The sequence below is a fragment of the Myodes glareolus genome, chromosome 1, assembly GCF_982192425.1.
Source record: "Myodes glareolus chromosome 1, mMyoGla1.1, whole genome shotgun sequence".
Taxonomy (NCBI): domain Eukaryota; kingdom Metazoa; phylum Chordata; class Mammalia; order Rodentia; family Cricetidae; genus Myodes; species Myodes glareolus.
Window position 1 is genome coordinate 95,966,375 of NC_142026.1, and position 27,956 is coordinate 95,994,330.

Genomic DNA, 27,956 nt, shown 5'->3' on the forward strand with positions numbered 1-27,956 from the left:
TTGTTCGTGAATTGGGGGTAGTGATTCTTCATCATGAAGAATGTCACAACTACTCTGGGAAAAAAATAATCTGTCATAAACAACTACTACATTCCTATTTAGATTATTAATCCCAATTGCACTCTTAATTATGATTTTAAAATCCATAACTTGAAATGTGCCATTTCACCATCATGACCTGTTATGTAGCCATTTCTTATTTCCACTATCCAAATTCTCTTTGGCAAGCTTAACCCTAGGAATGTTAAACCATAATTTCATATTATTCTCTTCTCAGTCCTGAAAATCACCATACTATGTTCTTCCTGTATTAATTTCTTCAAGCTTAGTACTTGGCATGAGTGGAGACATGCAGTTGTATTTTTATTGACTTATTCTATTTAGTGTGATGCCCTCAATGTTATAAAGGCTTATTGCATCATGTATCAGAATTCTTTCTCTCTCTGTCTTAACATCCTGTTGTATTTATGTTTTATAATCTATATAAATTTGACTTGTTTCCACAGTTTAGCTATTGTGCATACTGATGCCGTAAATATGGATGTACAAATCTTTCAGAGATTTTTAGTTCAATTGTTTGGAATCAGAAGTGAAAGCCAGAAGTGGAGTTGCTGGATCATACAGTGATTCTGCTTTTGTTTTGTGAACCAAGCGTTATAAGTTTCCCTTTGCAAATGAACCACTTTATATTTCTACCAGTAGCACCAGGACTTATGCTTTTCTGTCATTTGTTAAGGAACAGTCATCATAATAGGACACAAGTGGTGTGCTCTTCTTGTCGGTTTCCACTTCCCAAATGACTAGTGATAGAGAGCATTTTTCTCCTGTGTTTAATGGATGGTTCTAGACTCCCTCTGAGAATGGTTTATTTAAAGATTTAGTTAGGCTTATTTTGTTGTTGATGATTTCTGAGGGTAATCCTATATCAGATAAATGACACAAATACTGTTCCCATTCTATAGGTGAACTTTTAACTTCATTGAATCTGTCCTCTTTTACGTAGGTGTTACTAAATTTAGTATAATCAACTTAATAAGTTTTTTTTTCTGTATTTCTGTACTTGTAGGGACATATCCCAGACACCGCTGTGAAATACTATGCTGTAAAGAATTTTGTTGGGATTTTGATGGGGATTGCATTGAATCTATAGATTGCTTTTGGTAGAATTGCCATTTTTACTATGTAGATCCTCCCAATCCAAGAGCATGGGAGATCCTTCCATTTTCTGGCATCCTCTTCAATTTCTTTCTTCAAAGACTTAAACTTCTTATCAAATAGTTCTTTCACATCCTTGGTTAGAGTTACCCCAAGATACTTTATGCTATTTGTGGCTATCATGAAAGGTGATGTTTCTCTGATTTCCCTTTCTCCTTCTTTGTTCTTTGTATATAGGAGGGCAGCTAATTTTTTGGAGTTGATCTTGTATCCAGCCACATTACTAAAGGTGCTTATCAGCTGTAGGAGCTTTTTGGTAGAGTTTTTGGGGTCGCTTATGTACACTATCATATCATGTGCAAGTAACGAAAGTTTGCCTTCTTCCTTTCCAATTCGAATCTCCTTGATCTCCTTATGCTGTCTTATTGCTACTGCTAGAACTTCAAGCACTATATTGAAGAGGTATGGAGAAAGTGGACAGCTTGTCTTGTTCCTGATTTTAGTGGGATGGCTTTGAGTTTCTCTCCATTTAATTTAATGTTAGCTATCGGCTTGTTGTATATTGCTTTTATTATATTTAGGAATGAACCTTGTATCCCTAATCTCTCCAAGACCTTTATCATAAAGGGGTGTTAAATTTTATCAAATGCTCTTTCAGCATCTAATTAAATGATCATATGTCCAAGGAGATGTCCTCAGTTTGTTTCTTGGGCAGCTGAGGAGAGGGCGCCTGCACTGACCTTATCCTATAGCCACACTGATGAAGATCTTGCATATCACCATAGAACCTTCATCTGGAGATGGATGGAGATAGAGACAGAGACCCACATTGGAGCACTGGACTGAGCTCTGAATGTCCAAATGAAGAGCAGAAGGAGGGAGAACATGAACAAGAAAGTCAGGACCGTGAGGGGTGCGCTCATCCACTGAGACAGCTGGGCTGATCTAATGGGAGCTCACCAAGGCCAGATGGACTGAGACTGATAAAGCATGTGATGAAACCTGACTCTCTCAACGTTGGCTGACAATGAGGGCTGACTGAGAAGTCAAGGACAATGGCACTGAGTTTTGATTCTACTGCATGTACTGGCTTTGTGGGAGCCTAGTCTGTTTGGATGCTCACCTTCCTAGACCTGGATGGAGCAGGGAGGACCTTGGAGTTCCCACAAGACAGGGAACTCTAACGGCTCTTTGGACTGGAGAGGGAGGGGTGAGGGGGAGGGAAATGGAGGAGTGGAAATTTTTAATAAAATAAATAAATAAATCCTATGCTGTTTATCATTCCCTCTAAGTCTGTCTAAGAGCATCGTACTTTAGGTCCTTGCTTTAATGTTTGGCAATTTTCATTTGTTTGAAATACATTGCAAGGTGGTAACACAGCTTTGTTCTTTTGCATGTAGACATCTGGTTTATCTAAAAACATTTGTTGAAATGAATGAGTTTTCCCATTTAACATTTTTGGCAGGCATATCAAAAATTATTTTACCATGATAAGCTAGAGTTTATATCCTGGGAAGTCTATTCTGTCTGATTGGTTTATTTCTGTATTCAAGTTATTACCACACATTAGAATTACCATGACATTAAAATACTTCTTTGTGAGTAGAGATAACTCAGTATGTAAAGGGGTTTGCTGCCAGTCCTGATGAGCTAACTGCAATCATTGAGGCACACATGCTGGAAGAAGAGAACTAGCTCTTATGAGGTGTCAAAATTTCATAAAACTTTTGAACAGACCTTCTTTTCTCCCTTTCTTTTCTTTTTTCTTTTTGTAAAAATGAAAAGAAACACTACAATTTTATTACAGACTGCATAGAATTTGTGGATTGGTTTGTATAGCATCTTAAATATAACTGTCCTCAGCTGGGCGGTGGTGTACACTGTTTAATCCTAGCACTCAGGAGGCAGCGTATCTCTGGGAGTTCAAGGCCAGCCTAGACTACAAAGTGAGAGCCAGAATAGGATATAAAACTTCAGATAAATCCAGCCTCAAAAAACCAAATAAATAACAATTGTCCTCCAACTCATGACTGTAGGATGCTGTTCTGTTTGTTTCTGTTTCTTTTTCTTTCATCAAAGTTATGGTGGTTTCAATGGATCTGTCTCTAACATATTCTCCATTTATTCTTAAGTTTTTTACTCCTACCATTTCAAAGTTCATGTATTTTTATCTTACTTTAGCATTACTCATCACTAGTATTTATAATTTCAACTAATATTTGTATATTGATTTGATTTATATCTCACATCTTTGTAAAATCTCACTGTTCTAGCAGATTCTTTGCTTTCCCTAGTTTTTGTGTTACATACGAGATCATACTGCCATTCATTTTACAGAGAAAATTTTACTCTGTTGCCTGTAATTTAGATGCTCTGTCACTAAATTATCTGCCTATTATTTCCCAGTAATATGTTAAATGGTACTAAAATCTGATTGCAGATATCAGATAAGAATGATATTCTTCTCAAACAACTATGTTTCTAGCCAAAAATACTGAATACACAGTTTTTTGCATGGAGGTACTTGAGTTCTTCTCCTCATTTGTTGATGACTTTTATTTAACAATGATATTGAGAGGGGTGTAGTAGCTCCTACCCATGGGACCTTATTAAAGGAAGACCATTTTAACTGTGAGAGCAGCCCAGACTACATATGGAATTCCAGGCCAGCTTAGCCTACAGAGTCTCAAAAGAGCTGTGTTTTATTAATGGTTTATTCTGCATCAACGGCAATAAATGTTCCTATGATGTTTTCATGTGTTGAACAATCGTTGCATCCCAAAAGTAAATCCTACCTGTTCATGTTACACATTGGTCTGTATCTCACACCCCCATTATGAGGTCAGTAACTTCTCAACCTATGCATTTCAGGACCTCGGGGGCTCAGTGCTTAAAATCTGCAGTTTTCTGGAGAAAGAACTGAGTGAAGAAGATGTGGATGCTGTTGTGAGACAAGCTACATTTCAGAACATGAAATCTGACCCACGAGCAAATTATGACGATATTATAAAGAAGCAAATTGGGACAAGAAATGATGAGGGAACATTCTTCCGCAAAGGTGAAATTTACTAGCCTGTAGTAGCAAAAAAAATTGTTGAGTGTTCCCTGAAGTACTTTGGGAAAATAATATGTGTTTTTAAAGTATTTCTCCAGGTGACAATGACATTTGGAAGCGTCTAGCATTTTAGTTGACAGCGAACCTGATGTGTTTCTAGTAGTTTCAGTAAAAAAAAAAAAATCTGACAATTTCGTTTACTAAATAAATATGACTTTTCTTCCCTTTAGGCCACAGAGCTCATTTTTTAAAGTATGTCATGTCTTGTCCTAAGCAATAGATGTGTTAGAAGTAAGACTCTAATTCATCTTATGCTATTAGCTTTTGGGGAATTTTTTTGTTTTATTTTGTTTTGGGTTTGATTTGTTGGGTTTGTGTGTATTGTGTATGTGTGTCTAAGAGAGAGAGAGAGAGAGAGAGAGAGAGAGAGAGAGAGAGAGAGAGAGAGAGAGAGAGAATGTTTGTCTCTCAGTGTAGTCTAAGCAAACATGGGTACCTTATATTCATAATCCTCCCCTCTCTACAACATACCCCTCCCTGAAAGCTAGAATTACAGACTTGGTGACACAATGCCTAGACAAGAACAGTTTTATTTACTATTTTTCTAGGATACTGGACAAGTAAACTTACTGTCTGTTTACATTGAAGACAAAGTTTAAAATGCTGCTTCCTCATGTCTAAGATTTTTTTCACCATAAAAGTTAGAGTAATGTCTTAATAACAATATCTTACATGAATTCAATAAAGTAAACAGGCAATAAACTTATTATGATCTCATTATATGCCCAGAGATGTGAGTGAGAATGAACATTTCCCTCTTGATACTCTTGTAACCTATCATTACTGTGAGTTTTAGCTTATATTTTAATATTGCTGGGTTTTTATATTTTTCAGGAACTCTTTTATTTTGTCTTTTCTGCCACTCAACATCAATTCTCACATCTCATTCCTCAACAAGCTTTAATGTCTTACCCATGATAGTCCTCCATCCGTTCCAAATGCAAACAATAATATAATCCTCCCAGATAACTAAGAAAACCAAATGGCTGTTTTCATTTTAACTAGCATAGTGATCATTTCAAATTCCTACTCATTAAAACCACAATGATAACTGCTCTGAAGCTCTGTGTCACCTTGACTTGACTTGCAAAAAAACCTCTGAGTCTCATTTTTTTTCATTATATAAAGGAAAAACTGAAGAGCATATATCTCAAAAGACTGTGTTCAAATCTAAGTGTTTACCTAGTATAAAGATTGGAACATAGTAAAATGTGCTTTTAAATTTCTATTTTTTAACTTTTAAGGTGTTTTTATTTTCTTTCTAAAAATCGGCTACAACTCAGTGGTAGTAGATAGTGATACCTATTTATCACGTTGCTACTCTGAAGTTTCTTCTGTGATGAGAGAAGAGATAACCCACCTAACCCTCCAGAGAACTCAGTGATATGCAGTGTGAGCTGAAGAGAGTAGAGTGAGTTGGGTGGACTGTGTCCCAATACTGCTACTTACGTAGGTGCTATTCTCTGCTTCTCCCATTAGGAACCATAGGAGACTGGAAGCATCACTTGACTGTGGATCAGAATGAAAGATTTGACAGAATATTCTACAGGAACATGAAAAACATTCCCTTAAAGTTCATTTGGGATATAAATGAAGAGTAGAACCTTAATTACCACATGAATTGATCATATAAAAATGTACTAATCAAAGGTCATTCATAAATATTAAAATTAATTTCTTTCACTCACTTAACTATGAAATATAAAACACAATTCTCGAACAATATAATTAACTTATGCTTAGCTTGCTGGCCATAACACTGATTTCAAAAGTAGCTTTTAGCATTGGTATCTTTCACAAAAATGGTATAACAGAAAACATAAAACATGGCTTGTGATCTTCAGAGATTCTTATATAGTTCACATTTTCTTTACCTTTAATTAATTCAGGATTAAATAAACACTAAAAATCAGTTTACTCTAATACTTAACATTAATAGTTTGCTTTCAAAATCAATATGTTTGTTCAAATGTGCTCTGTGAAATAGAGATGTCATATGAAAACATTTATGCCTTTTTTAAATACTATAACAGATCTCAGTTTGTAGTAAAGACATAAAAGTTAAAGATTAAACATATGCTGGTTTAAGTGTGGATGTCCACACCACCATGCAGCAGATCATGGGGCTAGCTCACTCACACTCAGTCTTCAGGGTCTGCTCACCCACACCTGCACGAGGAGCAACAGCTCTTCTATGCTGCCCTGAGGAGCTCCAGGGCCTGCTCTCCAGACTGGTACAGACAGTGAGGGGCAGGTCCAACTGTGTGAATCCCTATCCTCACCTATCCTCACTGCTTTGGGTGGATAAAGGATTCATGGACATCAACACAATAGCATTCATGGCAAGGTCATGGACCCAGACATGGCCCCTGACAGCAATGTAGGCCCAGATGACACCATGGCCCTGGGTGGCAGCACAGGATACTCAGATCTATATGACCCCAACAGAGACTCAACCCTTGGACAGTAACTTGACCCTAGGTAACAGCCCAGACTCCTGATGTTTGAGTGGCCCTTAGTGGATCTACGCTCCATGCACACAGCAGAATGTGCACAACACGTCACCTGTGCACCACACTAGAGCTCTCCCTGTTGGCAGGGGGTGGGTAGCCAGGCCTGTGAGCATGAGAGCAGGAAAGCTGTACCCTCCCTCATAAGCCAAGAGATGGCAAGGGTAAGGGAAATGTGCCCTTACTGCCCACCCCTTGCCACCTAAAACACATAGGAGGGCCAACCTTGGGGGCATGAAAATGGAAGAGCTGATTCTGCCTTCACCAGGTGACTGGGCAAAACAGTAGAGCTGGCTGTGGCAGTGTGAGTGTGGGTAGGCTGAACCTGAGGGTGTAATAACAGGAAAACTGGCATCATTCTTTGCTATTGGCTGCATCAAGTGAGTGAGCCAGGGCTGTGCTGGAGAGCTCTCCCAGTTAGTGATGGTGAAGGAAAGCTGACAGGCTGACCAATCCAGCTACCACCCAGATCCAGAACCTGGTCTATGAGTTGGCCCATCCCAACATGCACGGAATCCATGAACTGTTGGAGCATGTGATGAGACCAGACCTGCAGATCCAGAGCTACTGAATCTCTATGACACAAGGCACCAAAGGGATATCCAAGAGCAGCCTCAGTGAGGGCCCAGTATCCAGGGCATAGCAGAAGCCAGAGGCCTTGAACCAGACCAATGAGCATTGCAATTAACACAAGTTAAGATGTATGGACTAAAGGGTATACAGTGTGACTCGCTATTTCACACAACACCATTCATGCTGAAATACTTTTTCTTTGTTTGTTTTGTGCTTTTCTTTTAAATTTTATTTTATTTTGTGGATGGAGTTTGCAAGAGCAGAAGGTAGAAGTGAGGAGATAGGAAGAGGAGTGGGATTGGGATACATAGTGTGAAATCCACAATGAATCAATAAAAGATAAGTAAAAAATCCTGCTGGTTTAATTACAAGGTACTTGGATGAAAACAGTTCTGTCTGTAACATATGATCATTAAGCCTATGCCATAAAGTCATTTTAATAACTAGAAAAAATCTAGGTGAATTTCAATTCTCAATGTAGAAGGAATTTAATTAATAAAGCAATTACAGATGTTTAAATTTTTACTGTATTTGGATCATGAATATATGTGGTAGCAGCATTCGTGACGGTCACCAGATGGAACCTGCCGAAGTTGGGCATCATTGCAACACAATACCCAAGATGGTTAATTTATGGGCCTCAAAGGGTTATTTTGGTTTGTGGTTTCATCTATTTCAGTGTGCTGTTGCTTTCTAGTCTATGCAAGGAAATGCATGGTGTAGAATGTGGTACAGCCAAGCAGATCTTCTCAGAACTGTTGGATACAAAGAGAAGAAAATGAAGGCTAAGGGCTAAATATCCCACTCAATGACATGCCACCGTGTGTCTGACTTCCTCCCATTAGGCCCTCCCAGTAAATCCTAATAGTACCATGGATGCTCAGGTCTTTACCATATGTCCATTTGTGGGAAACTTGTTAAGATATCATACATTTCATTGCCCATGTAGGCTGAAACAAATACGTAAATTAATGACACATGAAATAAGAACAGGATGTGTCATACTTTTTGCTTTTCGGGGACTTCTTGATGTTTTTATTTTGAGAAAGGATCTTTTTACATAGTCTTGGCTATCCTAGTCTCTCTATGTAGACCAGCCTGGCCCCAAACTACCCTGCCTCTACCTCCTGAGTGCTGGGATTAAAGGCTATGTCATTATACCTATGTGGCAAATACATGAAAATATCCATTTTCGAAGAAAAAGATTCATCTTGGTTCCTGGGTTTAGAGGTTCTAGCTCATGGTTTACAGGCTTTGTTTCAGGACCCATGATGGCACAGAGCATCATGATGGCTTGAAATATTTGCAGGAGTGTCTCAGTCATATATTTCTTGCAAATATGAATAATTTGGTTCCAATCCACTTACACACTATATAGTATTTCATCGGTGATTTTTGGAGTACTACTAAAAGAAATTTTCTTGAACCTATGCCGAGTCATAAATGAGAAATATGAAGCAGAAAAAGATTTACAGTTTATCACCCTTTCTTTTCTGATTTCTTACTTTGGAATTGTGTGTTCTGTCATCTATAGATTATTTGTTCACTATTCAGAAAAATTTATTTTAATGACAGCCATTAAAATGTGATTTAAAAAAGACTAAAGTTAAGCTAAACACAGATGGGCATGGATGCTTGCATCTTTAATCTGAGCATGGAGGCAGAGGCAGGCGATCTCTTTGAGTTCAAGTCCAATCTGGACTACAAAGCCAGTTCCACAACAACCAGTACTGTTACACAGGGAAATCCTGTCTTTTTGAATTTTTAATATTGATTTTATTGAGCTATACATTTTTCTCTACTCCTCTTCCTTACTCTTCCCTCACCTTCAACCCTCTCCCATGGTCCCCAGGCTGCTAATTCAGTCAGGAGATCTTGTCGTTTTCTACTCCCATGTAGATTAGATCAATGTATGTCTCTCTTAGGGTCCTCGTTGTTGTCTAGGTTCTCTGAGATTGTGAAATATAGGCTAGTTTTCTTTGCTTTATGTCTAAAAGCTACTTATGGGTGAGGACATATAATATTGGTCTTTCTGGATCTGGGTTATTGAAAACAATATGATGTTTTCTAGATCCATCCATTTGCCTGCAAATATCATGATGTCATTTTTCTACTGTATAGTAGTGCACTGTGTAAGTTACATTGTCCTCATCCATTCTGCAGTTGAGGGGCATTTAGGCTGTACCAGTTTTCACTCCCATCAGCAGTGCAGGAGTGTTCCCTTTACCGCACATCCTCTCCAGTTGTCATCAGTGTCTTTGATCTCGGCCATTCTTACAGATGTGAGATGGAGTCTCAGACTTGTTTTGATTTGCATTTCTCTGATGGTGAAGGATTTTGAACATTTCCTTAAGTGTCTTTCAGCCATTATAGATTCCTTTGAGAGTTCTCTGTTTATGTCTGTACTCCATTTTTTTTATTGGAATATTTGTTCTTTTGAAGTTCAATTTCTTGAGTTCCTTGTATATTTTGAAGAGAAGACCTCTTTCTGATGTGGGGTTAGTGAAGACATTTTCCCATTTTGTAGGCTGTCATTTTGTCTTGCTGACAGTGACCTTTGTTTTAGAAGTTTTTCAGTTTCAGGAGGTCCCATTTATTCATTGTTTCTCTCAGTGTCTATGCTCCTGGGGTTATATTTAGGAAGTAGTCCCCTGTACCAATGTGTTTAAGTGTATTTCTCACTTCCTCATCCATAAGGAAGAACCCCTGTCTTGAAAAACAAATACAACAACAACAACAACAAATAAAGCAAGCAAAGAGTCTTTCAGGCCTCTCCCTGTTCAAGTAATGAAGAGACAAATCTCTTTCATTTGAATATGTTCAGTTTCTTAATCAATTATTTCACTAAAACCCAACTGGATTGACAGATGGCACTTGGTGGTAGACTACGTGTGCTCATTAGGGTAGCACCTAGTTATTTTGTGAGGGGAAATCCATGAAAATAAAAAGAGCAAACATCAGTAATTGGAAACTCACTTTCTGAGTACAGAGAAATGTCTGATGATTCATCTCAATATTGAACATCTTTAGAGTAATTGAAGGAACCAAAACAGTAAACTCAAATTTGAATACACCAAGGGAAAGTGAGTCTGTATAGCCAGATTGCAATGTTGGGACAGAGGTCACTAGATGGAAAATTATTGAGAATAAACATAAAGGGTGGGGGAGATTCTGGCTTAACAAACCTAACAGGATTTTTATCTAAAGCAGGACACAGTGATCAGACGTCTCATGGAACACTGAGAAAGACAAGTACCTGGGCTTACCCGTGAATATGATATGAGGTAGCTTGCCAAGCTAGCCTGAGAAGGAAGTACCCAGATGCTGGTGGTCTTAGTAGACTCAAGTCATCTCTCAGGAAGCACACACTCTTCACCCTTGAGAATATGACTAAGGAACTTTTGCCCTTTCCCCTAGCGAACTTCTCAATTCTATGCACCTTTATTCATATTCTTGCTATCTAGAAGACTGAATTCTGGGTAAGGATGATATCTAAGAAAACTTTCACCAGTTGCAAGAAAGAAACCCTGGACTGCCCCCATGGACAGGCAAGGTGAGCAGACACTGTAGTTTAAGACTTGTAAGGCTAAATACTAGAAATAGTCTTGCCACTGAGGCTCAACTCAGTCAGCAATCCAGTCTGGAAGTCATACTTATCTCTTTTCCATTGTTCTCTTGATGGCTGCTAAAGTAAACCTCTCCTGCCTGTTCGCTCTACCTGTCTCCAGTGGAAATTCTATGCTGTGAAAATCCCAACACAAAGAGTATTTAGAATTTGATGGAGATTCTATGGAATCTGTAATTAATTACAGTTTAATCCTGTTAACCATGTGACTGAGCTCTTCTTCATTTGGTGTCTTAATTTCTCTATATGCAGTCTCTACATGTTCTTGTAGAGATCTTTCACTTTCTTGGTTAGGTTTATTCTTGGGTATTTTGAGGCTATTGTAGAGTTGTTTTCCTGATTAATCTCTTGAATTTTGCATTTCCCAAAATTCAACTTGATCTTTCTCAGTTTTTCTATCTTTTTTTATGTAACATGTTCCTGACCTATGCTGTCTTATTTCATCTTAGTCTTTTGTGCTCTTTTTTAATTCATTCAAGAATTTATCCATATCTTTATCCTGTGACTCCATGAAAAATTCTTATAATCCCTTTAAATTATTTCAATAGAATTTTTTATTCCACCCACACTGATAGCCATTGATATCATACTTATAAGTTTCATGGAGTAATATTCATTTCATTTTTTATAATTCTTCTGTTTCTTTACAAATAAGTCTTGAATAATCTTCCATTGAATGTTGTTAGCATCTTGCATTCTATCACTTGAAATACTTTGACTAGTCAATACCCTCTTCTCTCAGTTATTTTCTTTAGATAGAGAATTTTGAACACCAAATATCTCATGTTTTATATAGTAATAAAAACAATTTATCTGGGAGAAAAACACAAAGCAGGCTTATGCCACTTTAAAATTACTGTGTAGTACATTTAGATATTTTTACAATAGTAAGGTATACAATCTATGTTTTTATTATAATTACAAGAAATTAATTCATCACACTTAATTTCTTAAAATAGCTTTCTACTTATAACATGTTTAAGAGCTACCTTGCCTTAGTTCTAGCAATTCCTCAAATAAATCTTCATTCTGGTCTTCCATCTCTGAAAATAAAAAGATTTTTTCCTAATTTCTTTATTTCAAGTATTTCACCCAGTTATAATATTATTCTTTCATGTGTTTTATATTATACACATTGTGATATAGTGCTATTGTCTACTTCTGTTTTTTATTAATAACTGTCACTTTCTTACTCCCTTCCGAAAATTAAATGAGCCATCAAAAGGGGGAATTTAAAGATGTTTAACCCATAGTGCAGAAATAGACTAATCTGACAGGCAAAAAAGAGAAATTACTTCTAAGAGAGAAATAGGAATTGGAGATTTGTGAATTGCCAAATAGTTTAAAGTACAACTCAATGTGTATTCAGTAAAGGGAACATGAAGAGAGAGTGCTGGTCTGATGATAATTTCCAGTAAGAGCACTGAACAAAACAACAATGGGAATGGGTCCAGAATAAACAGCCATATAAGTTTTAGTGACAAGAAGATTTTTTAAAAGAAAAAAACCACTCATGCCTCAATTTCCAATGGAAAAATTATGAACAGATTTCCACTAGAATAGCATATCTTATTAGAGTATATGGTACAAATAAAGATTATTATTAAATTGCTAAGCCTAAGTAATTCTGGCAAAGTGAGCAAATTCATTTATGCTCTTTGCTATAATATTCCTAAATGTGAACCAACTCATTAGTCTTCATTTTTTTTGCAAAATTATAAACGAATGGAAGCCTGAGGTCTATTTTTGACTTAGGTTTCTGTGTGAAGTTCTGAATTTATGTTCGGTCATATAGTAGGCTCAACAATTGAGGGAAGTGGGGAATGAGGGAGATATCTAATTTTCTAAGCCAGTTGTATATAGAGTGGTGTGGGACAATGATCTGAATTCTGTCTATTATATTTTAAATAAACACTGTTTGGCCAGTAGCCAGGCAGGAAGTATAGATGGGACAACCAGACAGGAAGCAGAGGTGAGTGAAGGAGAACAGGAAATTCTGGGATGAGGAAGTCCTAGTCTGTAGTCCTGCCTCAGCCACAGAAGAAGCAAGATGTAACTGCCCCTATGAATAATGTACTGAACCACATGGTTAACACAGATGAGAATAATGGGCTAATATAAGTTGTAAGAGTTAATAAGAAGCCTGAGATACTGGGCCAATCAGCTTATAACTAACGTAAACTCTGTGATTTCTTTGGAACTTAATGACTATGGAGACCAGGCAGGATAGTAAACTTCAGACAACAACTGGCCCCGGACATGGACAAGTGCATCCACATAAAGCCAGAGAGAGCATGGGATGTAATTTGAGACAAAAAAGAGTAGAGTTAAGCATAACTTATTGATAGCAGCATATTCTCAGGTGGGCTCTGCTTGCTAGAGGCAAGCACTTCTCATTTAAGAGAGGCTTCCTGACTCAGTTTTAGTTGTAAAACCTTGCAGCTCTTTTAAGAGGTCTTGCCATGAAACACTTAAGTGGTTATGATGAAAAGCTGACCACATGCTTTATGGTTTTCAGCCGTATCAGAAAAAAATTTGCACCATTCTAAAATGCTGGCTTTCTGGGCCATCCTGCCAGCACAAACTCTGACTCTTTCTGGCAGGCAGTCTGGCTACAGAACTTTGAGTGTGGTTTGTGAGCACACTGCTGCAGCTTACTTGCTTGCAGGTACCTTGAAGCACCATAGAGTTGTGGCAATAAACATGGCTACAGCAGTTACCTCTGCCATGAGGCAGGAATCTCAGAAAGCTTAGGAATGAGATGGATCCAGTCATCAAAGCCACAGCTCTAATTCTCTCCATATTGCTTAGCCATAGTCTGAGAGACTCCATTTATGAAAAGTATTACTGAAATAGTTTTTCCACAGTCTTCATATTATATATTGTTCTCCCTTGATATATTAAGCACAAGGACTGAAAAGCATGACTTGAGAGTTAGAAACCAGGAGATCCTCCTGCAATAGGAAGTCAAGCTGAACATTCACACACCAACTAAATCCAATACCTTCGATTGTTAAAGAATTAGGATATTTACTAAGATGACTTAAGAACATAATCAAAATACAGTCCAAATAATACTGTCTGTCTAAGTCGTTATAATTTTGGAGATTTGAAAATTCATTCAATGACACAAAAGTGACAGCTTCTCAGAATCACTTAGTGTGTGGTTGAGGCAGACAGGAGACAGACATTGAGGAAACTGTTCTCATGCCTCTAACGGGCAACCATCTGGTTTATCAGATGCCCCTACATTCTGGTTGGCAGCCACGTAAAGTTCATTCACTCTAGCGATGATAAACCACTTGTACCAACGTAGCACTTGGGTTCTTAGGAACTAAATAAGCATTGGAGGCCTTCCAGCACTTAACCAGAACACTACAACCTTGGGAACAGCTCTGAGATGCAAGCTCACATTGCGATCTCCAGCAAAGAAAACATGGCTCACCTGCACTGACCCGAACACTGCAAACTTTAAAAGGGATCTTAGCTGCAAGTTCATATCGCGATGCCCGGTGCAAAGTAAACATTGGAAGCTCTTCAGTGCTGAATCAGGGAACTATAACCTTCAGGAGGGACCTGAGCTGCTGACTAGCTCTAAGTTAAAGAGATTCCGGTGTCATGAGATCTCCCTTCTTAAACAAAAACCCCGCTATGATTCCTTGCAAGACCATCATCTATGCAACCTTGCAGCTTTTGATTGGCACTACTCTCATTGTGACGGGCTACCTTCTGCTGACGGAGTGCATCAGCCACATGGGGAAAAGCTAGGCCATTACCACCCTGATTGTGGGCTTCTTTGTGTTTGTGACAGGGTGTTACCATCTGATCTTCATCTGTAGATTCTGCAGAGGCTGCCAGAGCTACTCTTACAGTGAACTCCAAGCTGAGGACTAGCCCACAACAGTAGGAAAGGGGCTTACAGGTGGGACTGAACAAACCTGCAAGGCACTGGTGGGAGGAAAACAGCACCTGAAATAAAAGAATTCTGAAGCTTTGTAAACGATAAATAAAATTATGAATATAGATCACAAGTTCATTTCAAGAAGTGTTTGAACTTACAACTAACTAAAAGTCAAACTATGTCTACTTTTAATCCACTAACAATGCCAAAATCACCTGTTAAAATTTCTACATGGATATTTATAGTCAAAGAACAGCATGAAATCCTGAATCTGTGTGGTAGTGTGGGCACACCATCATCCTATGCAGAACTGAACATACATTAAATACTCCTGGATGATAGTTTTACTATGTGGTAACTGGAAAAGACTGATACTAATTTTGTTATATTAATTTATGTTTAGATTTATGATCCTCCACTTATCTCTTACTTTATAGTCGAGGTATTATTTAGTAAAACCATATATCATTTGAGAAAAATTACTATTGCTTTGTTGTGCAGGGGCCCTTTTGCTTTTAGAACAAAACTTACTTAAATTCTTTCTTAGCCATGTAGCCTTGTAAAGATTACCTTAAAAGAGTAAGAACTTGGAAGCACAGATTCTATTGTTTGAGATCCTAGTAAGCAAAGTATTTTAGATCAGTGGCATGAGACAGGAATGATCGAAGAAACATTAATTCTTCTCTGGAAAATAACCTTCTTTTTTCCCTCTACCCTTGCCACCTGTGACAGGTAATCAAGCCAGCCTGGGGGTCAAAAGAGTGGGAGAGCTGGACCTGTCTCTCACTGGCTGCAGCACACAGGTGAATGGGCCCTGTACCTCACCTGGGCATCGTAGTAAAGCTGACCCTGTTGGCAGGGATTAAAGCGAACCAGTCCTGAGGATGTTAGAGCAAGAGAGTTGACCCCACTCCCCTTTGTTGCCATGTGGTGTCAGGGTCAGGGAAAGCATCTCCTCTTAGCCACCTGTGGCAGGTGGGAGATCTGGTCTGGAGCCCATGAGAGTGAGAGAGCTGGCCCTGTCCCTCCCCAAAGGCAGCACTCAGGAGAGCAGGCCCCATTCCTCACTTAGGCAAAATAGTAGAGCTAGCCCTAGTGGTGTGGGTGTAGGTGAGCTGGCCCTGCTCCTTTTTATCTGCTGCTTTGGGTGAGGTAGCCAGGGCAGCACTAGAGTGCTCACCTTGGTAGTGACAATGAGGGAAAGCTGGCAGACTGACGAACCCAGCTACTACCCAGGCCTAGAATTTGGGCTATGCCTTGGTCCACCCCAACATCCACATAATCTATGAACTGTTGGAGCATGTGATGAGACCAGACCTGCAGATTCAAAGGTATTGGATCTCTATGATACAAGGCAACAATGGGATATCCAAGAGGAGTCCCAATGAGGGCCCAGTATCCAGGGCATAGCAGAAGCCAGAGGCCTTGAACCAGACCAATGAGCATTGCAATGAACACTTACAAGTAAAGATGTATGGACTAAAGTGTATACTGTGTGACTCACTGTTTCACATACAGCTTCCACACCAAGACCTTTTGTTTACTTTTGTTTTGTGTTTTCTTTTCTCTTTCATTTTATGTTGGGGTGGCAGTTGCAAGGACAGAAGGGGAGAGGAATAGGATTGGAATGTGTGATGTGAAATCCACAAAGAATCAGTAAAAAGATTTTGAATGGGCTACTTTAGAATAACATAGATAAAATTAACTATAAATTACCAACAAGCTGCGCTGAATACCCCACCAGTGTCTTTATTTCTCTCACAATGTGACAGATACACAGAGAATGATAGTCTTCTCACTAGGTCAGACCTCATACTTCATACCATGCCTGGATCAACATGCCACACCCTTAAAGTTCTCCAGCACCAGATCACAGTTTCTCCAAATCTGTGCTTTATGCTGAAGACTTGCTGGTCTAGGGTTTCTAAAACAAAACCAAATGGATCTGGTTTGGATTGACTGAGCTAGAAAGAAGGACAGATACTTCATCAAATCACAAAATTAGATGTTTCATCTTAGTTCCTGCCCTAGAATCACAGCAACAGAGATGCTTGATTTTTTTTTCAAAGAAAGGCCAGTCTGGGGTTGGTATGGAAACAGGACCCTTCAACTGCACAGACAGTAGGACCCAGATGTTGATCACTTAGTAGATTTCACCAAAGCTCTGTATTGCTTCACTCCATTACAATACTCTCCCTATAGTCAGATTTTTTTCCTTGACTCCTATGGAAAACTACACGTGGATGCAAGAAGAAAAAAAACCAAGATCCTGAGGACACAGAGAAACCATGGGAATGAGTGGCAGCAGCATCTCCTCAGGATCCTGGTCCACTGTCACCTGAGTACCCCCAATAGGAACAAAGGTCAGACACTGAAACCCAAAGCACAATGAGCCCCTCTTGGGGCCACCAGTCTAGAGCCAGTCTGTCTCTGGGAGATCTCACGGGACCAGAAGTGCTACCCTTCCCTCCTCTGCTTCCACTGGAGTCTCACTCCAGTCCTCCCGACTGCATCTACTCAGGACCCTGTGACTTCATCACAGGCAGAGAAGATCTCCAGTGGGATTCCTAGCACCTCAACACCACCTCATTCTGATCCTTGGAACCATATTCTGCTTCTTTCTACAGAAGCCAAGCAGAGGAAAGCATTTCTCCTCAGTTTCAGCCACCCCAGTATGACTTGTGTAGGCCAGGGGATGGCAGCCATAAGAAACCCAAGCCCAGAGGTCTGAAATTCAACCATTTATAGGAAGAAGACTAATACAGTAACTATGATCCAGACTAATCTGTATTTTGAGGCTAATGAAGTAGCTCATAGTATGATTGAGTTGACCATATCTACTGAGCACCAGCAGCAAATCTGGTTTAAATCTGTAAGTATCACTGGAAGTGGTGGCAGGGACAGTTTGACAAGGCAGGGCAGGGGCAAAGGGAGAGTATTTGTGAAAATGTTTTGGAGAAAAAGAACAAAGAATTGGAAAGGATTGCATTTGGAAAAGGAAAAGTTACTGCGTATGGTAGAATAGACCTTTAGTCCCAGGACTTGGGTGGAGAGGTAGTGGCAGGCAGATCTCTCAAATATGTTTGCCTACTCTACACAGTAAGGTTCAGATCAGCTAAGGCAACACAGTGGGACCCTATGTCAAAAACTAACAAACAGAGGAGAGGAAAGACAAAGAAAGTGAATTGGTGAGATAACTATATCAAGCACTCAAATCCAGGCCCCTGCTAATGATTTGTTTAGGTCTTTGAAGACCCTAGGCACATCATTCAGATATTTTCTCTTTGTTGTGGGTCTCATTGCCATTTGTTTTGTTTACTCTTGACTTGGAAAGAGGTATAAAGTCATGAAATCTAAGCACCTACCCAGGGTGCCTGTAAAATATAACTGCCTATGATGACAGTGTGCTCTCATCCCTGGACTTGCATAGATTGACTCTATGGTCAGTCCCAGGCCAATGCTGGGGTGACCACCCATCTTGGTTTTCTTAGAAGTGCCCTTTGATGTAAGCACTAAAAGACATCCTATATTCTGCAGGAGATCAGAAAACCTGGATACTTTAAAAACACCCCAGTCTCTCTTTTAAACATGTGGTAGCCAACTGCCAGGTGTGTTCTTGACATTTCATTATGGCTTTGAGGTGAGAACTCAGACTAGTGTATATTTCTTGACATTTTTGCTTCCAGAATTGCATAATCATAAGAGAATCTTGTGTCTTCAAGCAATGTTAGAAAACATCAAATGGGTGCTAAAGAGATGGTCAGTGCTTAAGAGTACAGGCTGATGTTTTAGAAAGCCCAGGTTCAATTCATAGTTCACAACTGATATAAGAAGTCCTTCTGCATATGTGTTGGTTTTATTGGTTACTAAATAAAGAAACTGCCTTAGCCTGTTGATAGGGCAGAGTATAACTAGGCAGGAAAAACTATACTAAGTGATAGGAGAAAGGAGGCAGAGTTGAGTGAAGCAATATAGCCTGCCTGAGACAGACCCCGAACGAAAACTTGCTGGTAAGCCAATCCATGTGATGATACACAGATTAATAGAAATGGGTTAACCTGAGATGTATGAGTTAGCCAATAATATCCAAGAGCTAATGGGAAAAGCAGAGATTTAATTAATATTGTTTTGTGTGATTGCTTTGGGTGTGTGCTTTCGAGAACAAACAAGCAGCATCTTACAACTTTCTGTAACCCCAATTTTAAGGGTTCTGAAGCCACTTTCTGAGCACTCTGGCATCAGGCACACACTGGTTGCACAGTGCATGTTTTAAAATGTTAATAAATTTTTAGAAAAAGAAACAGTCTGATCAAGTCATTCTTTTTGTTTTGTTTTGCTTTGTTTTTTTGAGACAGGATTTCTCTGTGTAGCTTTGGTGCCTGTCCTGGAAGTAGCTGTTGTAGACTAGGCTACCCTCAGATTCACAGAGATCTGCCTGCCCCTGTCTCCCTAGTGCTGAGATTAAAGACATGCACTACCACAACCTGGCTAAGTTATTTTTTCTTAATATGAAAGATCTGACTCAGAAATTCATGGAGATCTTAATTTGCATGATTCTCAATTTTGTTTCATTCCTCATTACTCTTTGCTAGTAATAAGAAATAGTAAGTTACCGTGATCCCCAAGATTAGAAGGTTCTTTACCTTAATCTTTTCCTAGTTAGTTTCTTACTCTTCAGAACTCAGTTGCCACGGAACTCCCTTGCAGTAGTGCATTCTTTTATTTCATGGTACTTTGTGACATTTATAATTTTACAAATATTTTTGTACTTATGTTTTGATTACCTGACCTCTCTCTAGTGATCATCAGCCTCCAAAATATGAGGAAATAAGAGCCATAAATAGAGGTTACATATTTCAAATACAAGGTAGGTGCATGTGAGTACTGGAAACACAACTCAAGTCTTCTCAAAGAACAACAAGTACTCTTAACTACTACATAACTCCAGGTCATAAAAATTTATTGTTAATTATATATCTATGTGTGGGTGTATGCTTATGAATGTGGGTGCCCTTGGAGGTCATAATATTTGATCACATGAAGCTGGTTCTTAGTCTCCATATCCTTTTTCAGTTGACAATTTTTTCTGACAAAACAGAAGGCAATGCAATAGATTTTGATGATATGGAGACAAAATCTCAGAAGGCATAGGCTAGAGACTTTGCCATTATTTCCTTATTCCTTCATCCATCCATCTATCCATCCATCCATTCATTCATCCAACCATCCATCCACTTATTCTTACTCTGAAAATCAGTATTGTGCCGGGAGAAAAGTATATAGAAGTGTGAAACGCCAATGCTTCACCTGGTAATCTGGTAATTAAATGTAATTATTTTAATTACATTTATTAATTATGTAATATTATGTAGAATTATGTAAATCTGGTGCATAAAAATACAGAATATGAATTACAAACAAAATATGATTAATTATTAGGAGGGTAAATAAAGTTTTGCTAATTTAATTGTGAAACAGAGTATATTAGAATGTCATAATTACCACTCCAGGGAAAGGCACATATACACGAATATTTGGGCAGCATGCATTAGCCTTAATGAAAGGGAAAAAAGACACAAGGTTGAGAGGGTGGTTCTAGGAAGCATTTGGAGCGGAAGGAGAATATGATCAAAACATATATAAAATTCTCCAAGAACTAACAAAAATAGTTTAAAACAAGAGAAAAAAGTAAAGAATTTGGTAATTTGTCTTTTCCTGAAACTGGGCAGATAACAACTATGAAATGCTTTTTTTGAGAGTCCAAAAACATTTATGCAAACTGTTGCTTTGAAAACTATGATGTAGGAGGTGAAGAGAGGGCTCAGCATCTAAGAGCACTGGTTGCTCCTGCAGGACACCAGGATTTGGTAGCCGGCACCCACATGGCAGCTTACCACCATGCATTAATTCCAGTTCTAGGGGATCCAACAATTTCAGACCTTCTCAGTAACCAGCATGCAAATGATACACACGCATACATGTAAGCAAAACACTCACATGCATTAAATAAAATAAACCTTAAAATAAGATGTAGATGCTAGAGAAATAGGTCTGCAGTTATAAACATGTACTGTTCTTGCAGAGGACTAGAGTTTGGTTTCCAGCACCAATATTAGGCAGCTCACAAAGTACCTACAACTCAGAATCCAAGAGATCTGACATGGGCACCTGCTTCTACATGCACATACACATGCATAGACATAATTAGAAATCCTTTAAAATATATAAGGCAGAAGAACACAGCTGTTAAAGAATTAACAGTAATTTATATCAGATTATATTTGGTAAGGGCAAGAATGAAGAACCAAAAGTAATTAATATAAGAGTAAAAAATATTCATCACTATTAGTGTATAGCTAGGAGATTTTAATTTCAGAAATGAAATTTGAATATAGCTGATGTTTATTATATATCTTGCCGTTATGTTTTCCTCTACTAACATAAATATCCACATCATATTAGAAACTTTTCTAAATAAAATTCTAGAGTAGGTTCTATCTGGAGTGGTAGAAATTACCTTCTTTTCAAAATCACTTAAGATTTTAAATTTTTAACTTTCCTAAAACCCAACTGAATTTGCATGAAAATTTTTAAATGTTCATGATGTATATGTTATCTGGAATTTTCTCTGTTTGGTAGTTATCATCTTTCTAATGTGTTGACCATGATATTAGATGAGCATCCTACAGATGCTGTTGACATTATCGAAAATATAAGCAAATCACAATGAAAGCTGTGTAAAGAGGAAAGTTCATAGCACTAAATGCCTACATAAAGAAGCTGGACATGACCTCATGCTGTGGGAGCTTTTTACACTCCTCCTACCAATAGCCTCTGAGATACCAGCCCATTGGGGCGTGGTCTCACTCTCTTTTAAAAAGCAGCAGCTGTCCTCCATTCCCTCTCCGCCTTCACACTCTGCTTCTTCTTTCTTGATCACGCAGAGAGCTGTTGTCTGGGACGGTAATTTGTAAGTATTTTCCCCTTTGAATAGATAACCATTCTATTAATCATAATTCCAAACTATTGTGGGATTGTTTGTGACTTATGCCTTCAACCTCAAGTATCTTTTAGCCATTTGAACTTCTTCTATTGAGAATTCTCTGTTCAGTTCAGTACCCCATTTTTAATTGGGTTATTCAGAATTTTAATATCTAGTTTCTTGAGTTCTTTATATATTTTGGAGATCAGACCTTTGTCTGATGCATGGTTGGTGAAGTTCTTTCATTTAATAGGTTGCCTTTTGTCTGAATGACAGTGTCCTTTGCTTTACAGAAGCTTCTAAGTTTCAGGAGGTCCCATATATTCATTGTTTCTCTTATTGTCTGTAAAAGGAGCGGTGGGCTGTGTCCCACCACCTGGCTCTCGGCTAACTTTATCCTAAATAATTACACGGAAACTGTATTCATTTAAACATTGCTTGGCCCATTATCTGTAGCCTCTTATTGGCTAACTCTTACATATTGATCTAACCCATTTCTAATAATCTGTGTAGCACCACGAGGTTGTGGCTTACTGGCATGAGTCTAGCCAGCGTCCGTCTCGGGAAGGGGAATCAGGGCAACTACCTCACTTCCCTTCTTCCCAACATTTTGTTCTGTCTACTCCACCCACCTATGTTCTGACCTATCAGGCCAAGCAGTTTCTTTATTAATTAGCCAATAAAAGCAACAGAAATGCATAAGACTCTCCTACATCAATTGTCTGTGCTACTGGGGTTATACATAGGAAGTGGTCTCCTATACCCATGTGTTGCAGTCTACTTCCCACTTTCTCTTCTATCAGGTTCAGTGTGGTCAGATTTATATTGAGGTCTTTAATCCATTTGTACTTGAGTTCTGTGTATGGTGATAGATATGGATCTATTTTCGTTCTTCTACAGGTTGACATCCAGTTGTACCAGCAGCATTCGTTAAAGATGCTTTCTTTTTTACATTGTATAATTTTAGCTCCTTTGTTGAAAATCAGGTGTTCATAGGTTTGTGGATTAATATTCAAGTCTTCGATTTAAGTCCATTGGTCAACATCTCTCAACTTCTTTAGCAATCATGGAAATGCAAATCAAAACAACATTGAGATACCATCTTATGTAGGTACACAGGTTCCCCATTTTTCCGAGGTGCTATGCAGGGCTGTTCTGCTTCCTGGTTCCACTGCATCAGCTTGAGGGTGTAGCATAGAACTGCCCTCTCCTGTTATGTTAATTTCACCTATGGCCCAAGGGTGTAGCTTAGAGAGAACTCTCCCTTTACTGTTATGGTAATTCCACCTGCAAGCAAGGTTCTCGCCCGCAGGCAAGGTTCCCGGGTCAGCTTTTCTCTGAGCATGAGCACGCCCACCTGGCTTCCTCTTTTCTCTGTTCAGCTGCTCTCCGACCTTGGGTGCGGCCCCCTGACTTTTCTCTTTCCTTGTTCCTGATGGGGGCCTGGTGTCCTTTTGCTCCACAGTATATATACCCGACTTATGCTTAATAAAGCTGCCATTTGTCACTTGCTCCTTGGCAGATGAGCCCGGTCTCTTTGTGTGTGTGTCATGTGTTCAAAACCTTAGGACAATCGTCCGTTCTCATGGGCTCGAGTCAGGAAAGCGCGTGCCTGTTTCAAGGTTCGGGTGTCCACAGAAAAGTGCGGAAGCTTACAATCTTACACCTGTCAGAATGGCTAAAATCAAAAATACCAATGATAATCTATGCTGGAGAGGATGTAGAGTAAGGGGAACTCTCATCCATTGCTGGTGGGAATGCAAACTTGTGCAATCACTTTGGAAATCAGTGTGGAAGTTTCTCAGGAAACTTGGAGTCAACTTACCTCAGGATCCAGCAATTAATCTCTTGGCAATATACCCATGAGATGCCCAATCATACTACAAAAGCATTTGTTCAACTATATTCATAGCAGCACCATTTGTAATAGCAGGAACCTGGAAACAACCTAGGTGCTCCTCAATGGAAGAGTAGATAAAGAAAGTGTGGCAAATATACACATTAGAGATTTACTCAGTGGTAAAAACAATGAAATCCAGAATTTAAAATGCAAATGGATGGAAATAGAAAACACTTTACTGAGTGAGATAACACAGACCCAACTAGAGGAATATGGTATGTACTCACTCATTAGTGGATTCTAGCCATAAGTAAAGAACATTGAGCCTATAGTTTGTGATCCTAGGGAAGCTAAATAAGAAGTTGAACCCAAAGAATAACATATATTTGTCCTCCTGGATATTGGAAGTAGACAAGATTGCCTTGCAAAAGTTGGGAGCATGGGGGTGGGGGTTGGGTAAGGAGCAGGGTAGAAGAAAGAAGGGGAGGATTGGGGGAGAGCTTGGGGAAATGAGATAATTGAGATAGAGGAAGGGTGGATATGGGAGCAGGGAAGATGATACCTTAACTAAGAGAGCCATTTTAGGGTTGGCAGGAGACTTGGCTCTACAGGGGTTCCCAGGTATCCAAGAGGATGTCCCCAGCTAGGTCCTTGGACAGCTGAGGAGAGGGTGCCTGAACTGGCCTTCTCCTATATCTTACATATCACCATAGAACCTTTTTCTGGCGATGGATGCAAATAGAGACAGAGACCCATATTGGAGCAATGGACTGAGCTCCTAAGGTCCAGATGAAGAGCAGAAGGAGGGAGAATATGAACAAGGCAGTCAGGATCACGAGAGGTGCACCCACCCACTGAGACAGTGTGACTGATCTAATGGGAGCTCACCAAGGCTAGCTGGACTGGGACTGAATGAGCATGTGGTCAGACCGGTCTCTGTGAATGTGGCTGACAATGAGGGCTGACTGAGAAGTCAATGATAATGATACTGGATTTTGATTCTACCACATGTACTGGGTTTTTGGGAGCCTAGTCTTTTTGGATGCAGATCATCCTAGACCTGGATGAAGTCGGGAGAGCCATGGACTTCCTACAGTGCAGGGCACACCCTGACTTCTCTTAGGACTGGAGAGGGAAGGAGGAGTGGGAGTGGGGGAGTGGGAGGGAAATGGAAGGAGGGAAGGAGGTGGAAATTTTTAATAAATAAATAAATAAAAATTAAAAAAGAATCTGGAAAAATCTCACACTTGTGAATTAATAGAACATTTGAAACTTTAGAACAAAAAGAAGCAAACTCACCTAAGAGAACCAGACAGTAAGAAATGATCAAATTGAGAGTTGAAATCATTCAAATAGAAACAAAGAAAACAATATAAAGAATCAATGAGACAAAGAGGTGGTTCATCAAGAAAATCAACAAAACAGACAAACCTTTATCTAAGCTAACCAAAAGGAAGACTCCATATAGTTTTCCTTGTGGATATTGGAAGTAGACTAGGTTGCCAGGCAAAAATTGGAATCTTGGGGTATGGGTGGGGTGTGGGTAAGAGAACATGGGGAGAGAAAAGTGAGGAGGGGAGGTTGTTTCCATGTTCTGGCTATTACAAATAGTGCAGCTATGAACATGGTTGAACAAATACTTTTGTAGTATGATAGGGCATCTCTTGGGTATAAAGGAGGAAGAACATGAAAAAGGAAATCAGGGCCGCAAGGGGTGCGCTCACCCACTGATACAAGGGGACTGATCTAATGAGAGTTCACCAAGGCCAGCTGACTGGGACTGAGAGAGCACGTGATCCAACCAGATTCTCTGAATGTGGCTGGCCCGGAGTCTTTCTGAAAAGTCATTGACAATGACACTGGGACTTGTTTCCTCTGCATATACTGGATTTCTGGGAACCAGTCTGTTTGGATGCTCACCTTCCTGGACCTGGAGGGAGGGGGGAGGAGCTTGAACTACCCACAGGGCGGGAGACCCTGACTGCTCTTGAGGATGGAGAGGGAGGAGGGGAGGGAGTGGGGGGAGTGGGAGGGGGTTGGGAGGAGGGGCGGAAATGGAGACTTTTGTATTTTAATAAACTTTGAGAAAAAGAAATTAAACTAGAACACAAAGTCACCATATATTAACAGAAGGAAGAACTCATCAAGAAGATCTAATGATTGTACATTGGGGCTTCAAGTTTCATTAAAAAAAACACTAATAGAGATGATGGGTTAGACAGCTCTATATACAATAATAATTTCATACCCTGCTCTCATCTCCAGATAGGCCTTTCAAACCAAACACTAACAAAGAAAACATAGAGGTGAACAGAGTATCCACCAAACACAGAATACACCTTCTCAGAAACCCAAGGAACCTTCTTAAAATAGATTATACTATAGGCCACAAATGAAGTATTACCAAGTGCAAAAGAACCAAAGCAATTTCACATAGTGTGTCAGACCTTAGAGAAATGAAACTAGAAATAATAAAAACAAAAACAAAACAAAACAAAAAAACAGAACCCAAAAAGAACCTAAATGCTCCTCAACCAAAGAATGGATAAGAAAAATGTGGTACACATGGAGTACTACACATCAGAAAAAAATAATGACACCTTGAATTCTGCAGGCAAATGGATGGAGCTAGAAAACATTATTTTGAATGAGGTAACCCAGATACAAAAAGACAATTATTATATGTACTCACTCATAGTTGGTTTAAAAATATAAAACAAAGAAAACCAGTCTACAAACCACAATTCCAGAGAACTGAGATAGAAATGAGGATACTAAGACAGACTTACATAGATCTAATCTAAGTGGAAAGTAGAAAATGACAAGATCTCCTGAGTAAATTGGGAGCATGGAGACCTTGGGGAGGATTTATGGTGAGGGGGCAGAGTCAGGGAGGATAGCAGAAAAAAATGTATATCTCAAAAAATATCAATAGAAAAATTTTAAAAAAGAACATATAAGCTAAGATGTGAAAATGGCAATTTTTAATAAAAAGTTAGATATATTGCACAATAAAAATGAGATGATTCCAGCAAATGAAAGAGCAGAAATCAAAAGGTTCTTTTGCTCCATGGCCGATTGGAGGGAGCTGATCCAGAACTGGAGGAGTAAATTGTAAGTGGTAACCAACTATCTTAACATAATTAATTAGCGCTGGAATGTCAGGGATGGGTGGGACTTGCCTCATCAACACACCATCTTATAAATCTGTAAATAGCTGTGACTGCCAAATTTCTCAATGATACAAATGAACACTGAAATCTCAGAGATGAACAAGGGTGCTTATGAGCACACTCACTGTTTTTATAGCTCTGTAAATAGTAGTTGAATTAGAATTTTCTTACATCTCTTCAAGCCTTTTTTAATAAATTTATTTTACTATTATCATGTATATGGTGACTTCTATATCAGGAACTGTCACAAGTCTTTCATCATTTTATGGGAGCTTGGTCATACATGATGTCTGCCATTTTCCAGAAAGTTACTATTTGGTACATAATTAAATATGGCACCCACTCTTTGTATATTAGTAGATAGTAATAGTAATAGTCACTGTTCTATTGCTGTGAAGAGACACCATGAACAAGGCAACTCATAAAATAAGTCATTTAATTGGGTTCTTGCTTTCAGCTTCAGAATGTGGTTCATTATCATCATGACAGAAACAAAGACAGTACACATGACACTTGAGCAGTAAAAGTGAGCTATACCTTGATCCACACGCCAAGAGAGAGCCTAGACCTGAAAGCCCATCCCAGTGACCCACTTCCTCTGACAAGCTCACACCTACTCCAACAAGGCCACACCTCCCAGTCCTTCTAATCTTTCCAAAGAGTTCCACTCCCTGGTGAATAAGCCTTCAAATAGATGAATATATGGGGAAGCATTCTTATTTATACTACCACACACTCATTATTTGGGGATCACTTAAGAAGTAGATATAAATGCATATCTGTTCCAGGACATTTCAACAATAAGAAATATGAAGATATCATTTTCTCTCATATAAAGAAAGTAGGTCCTGAAAACAGAAGAAGACCTAAGCCCTATAAAATGTGAAAATATGAGAAACTCCTAAAAAATGTAGTGTTGTGAAATGGGTGTAAAACACTCTGTGTCTGTGGGAAAGGCTCCATGAGCAAACCTGCTGCAGTGATAAAACCTTAATTGTAAGTAAACACAGGCTGAGAATGGTAGAGCATGTTTGTAGTCCCAGCACTTGACAGAGGCAGGGACAGATAAATCTTTTTAAGTT

The 27,956-nt window shown here is 39.0% G+C and overlaps 1 protein-coding gene and 1 pseudogene across 4 annotated transcripts in view; both read left to right on the plus strand.

The window, feature by feature from the left end:
* Positions 1–7,872, plus strand: part of LOC125394323 (amine sulfotransferase-like) — a 50,877-nt gene extending 43,005 nt beyond the window's left edge. For all 4 annotated transcript variants that reach the window (XM_087910960.1, XM_087910962.1, XM_087910966.1 and 1 more), the window contains 2 exons: positions 4,027–4,213; positions 5,750–7,872. In XM_087910960.1, coding sequence (XP_087767086.1) covers positions 4,027–4,213; positions 5,750–5,871 — 309 coding nt within the window. In that variant the 3' untranslated portion in view covers positions 5,872–7,872. The remainder of the gene's footprint in view (positions 1–4,026; positions 4,214–5,749) is intronic.
* A 6,757-nt stretch (positions 7,873–14,629) lies between these two features.
* The window catches only part of LOC125394616 (radial spoke head protein 4 homolog A-like), a 30,920-nt pseudogene continuing 17,593 nt past the window's right edge, over positions 14,630–27,956 (plus strand).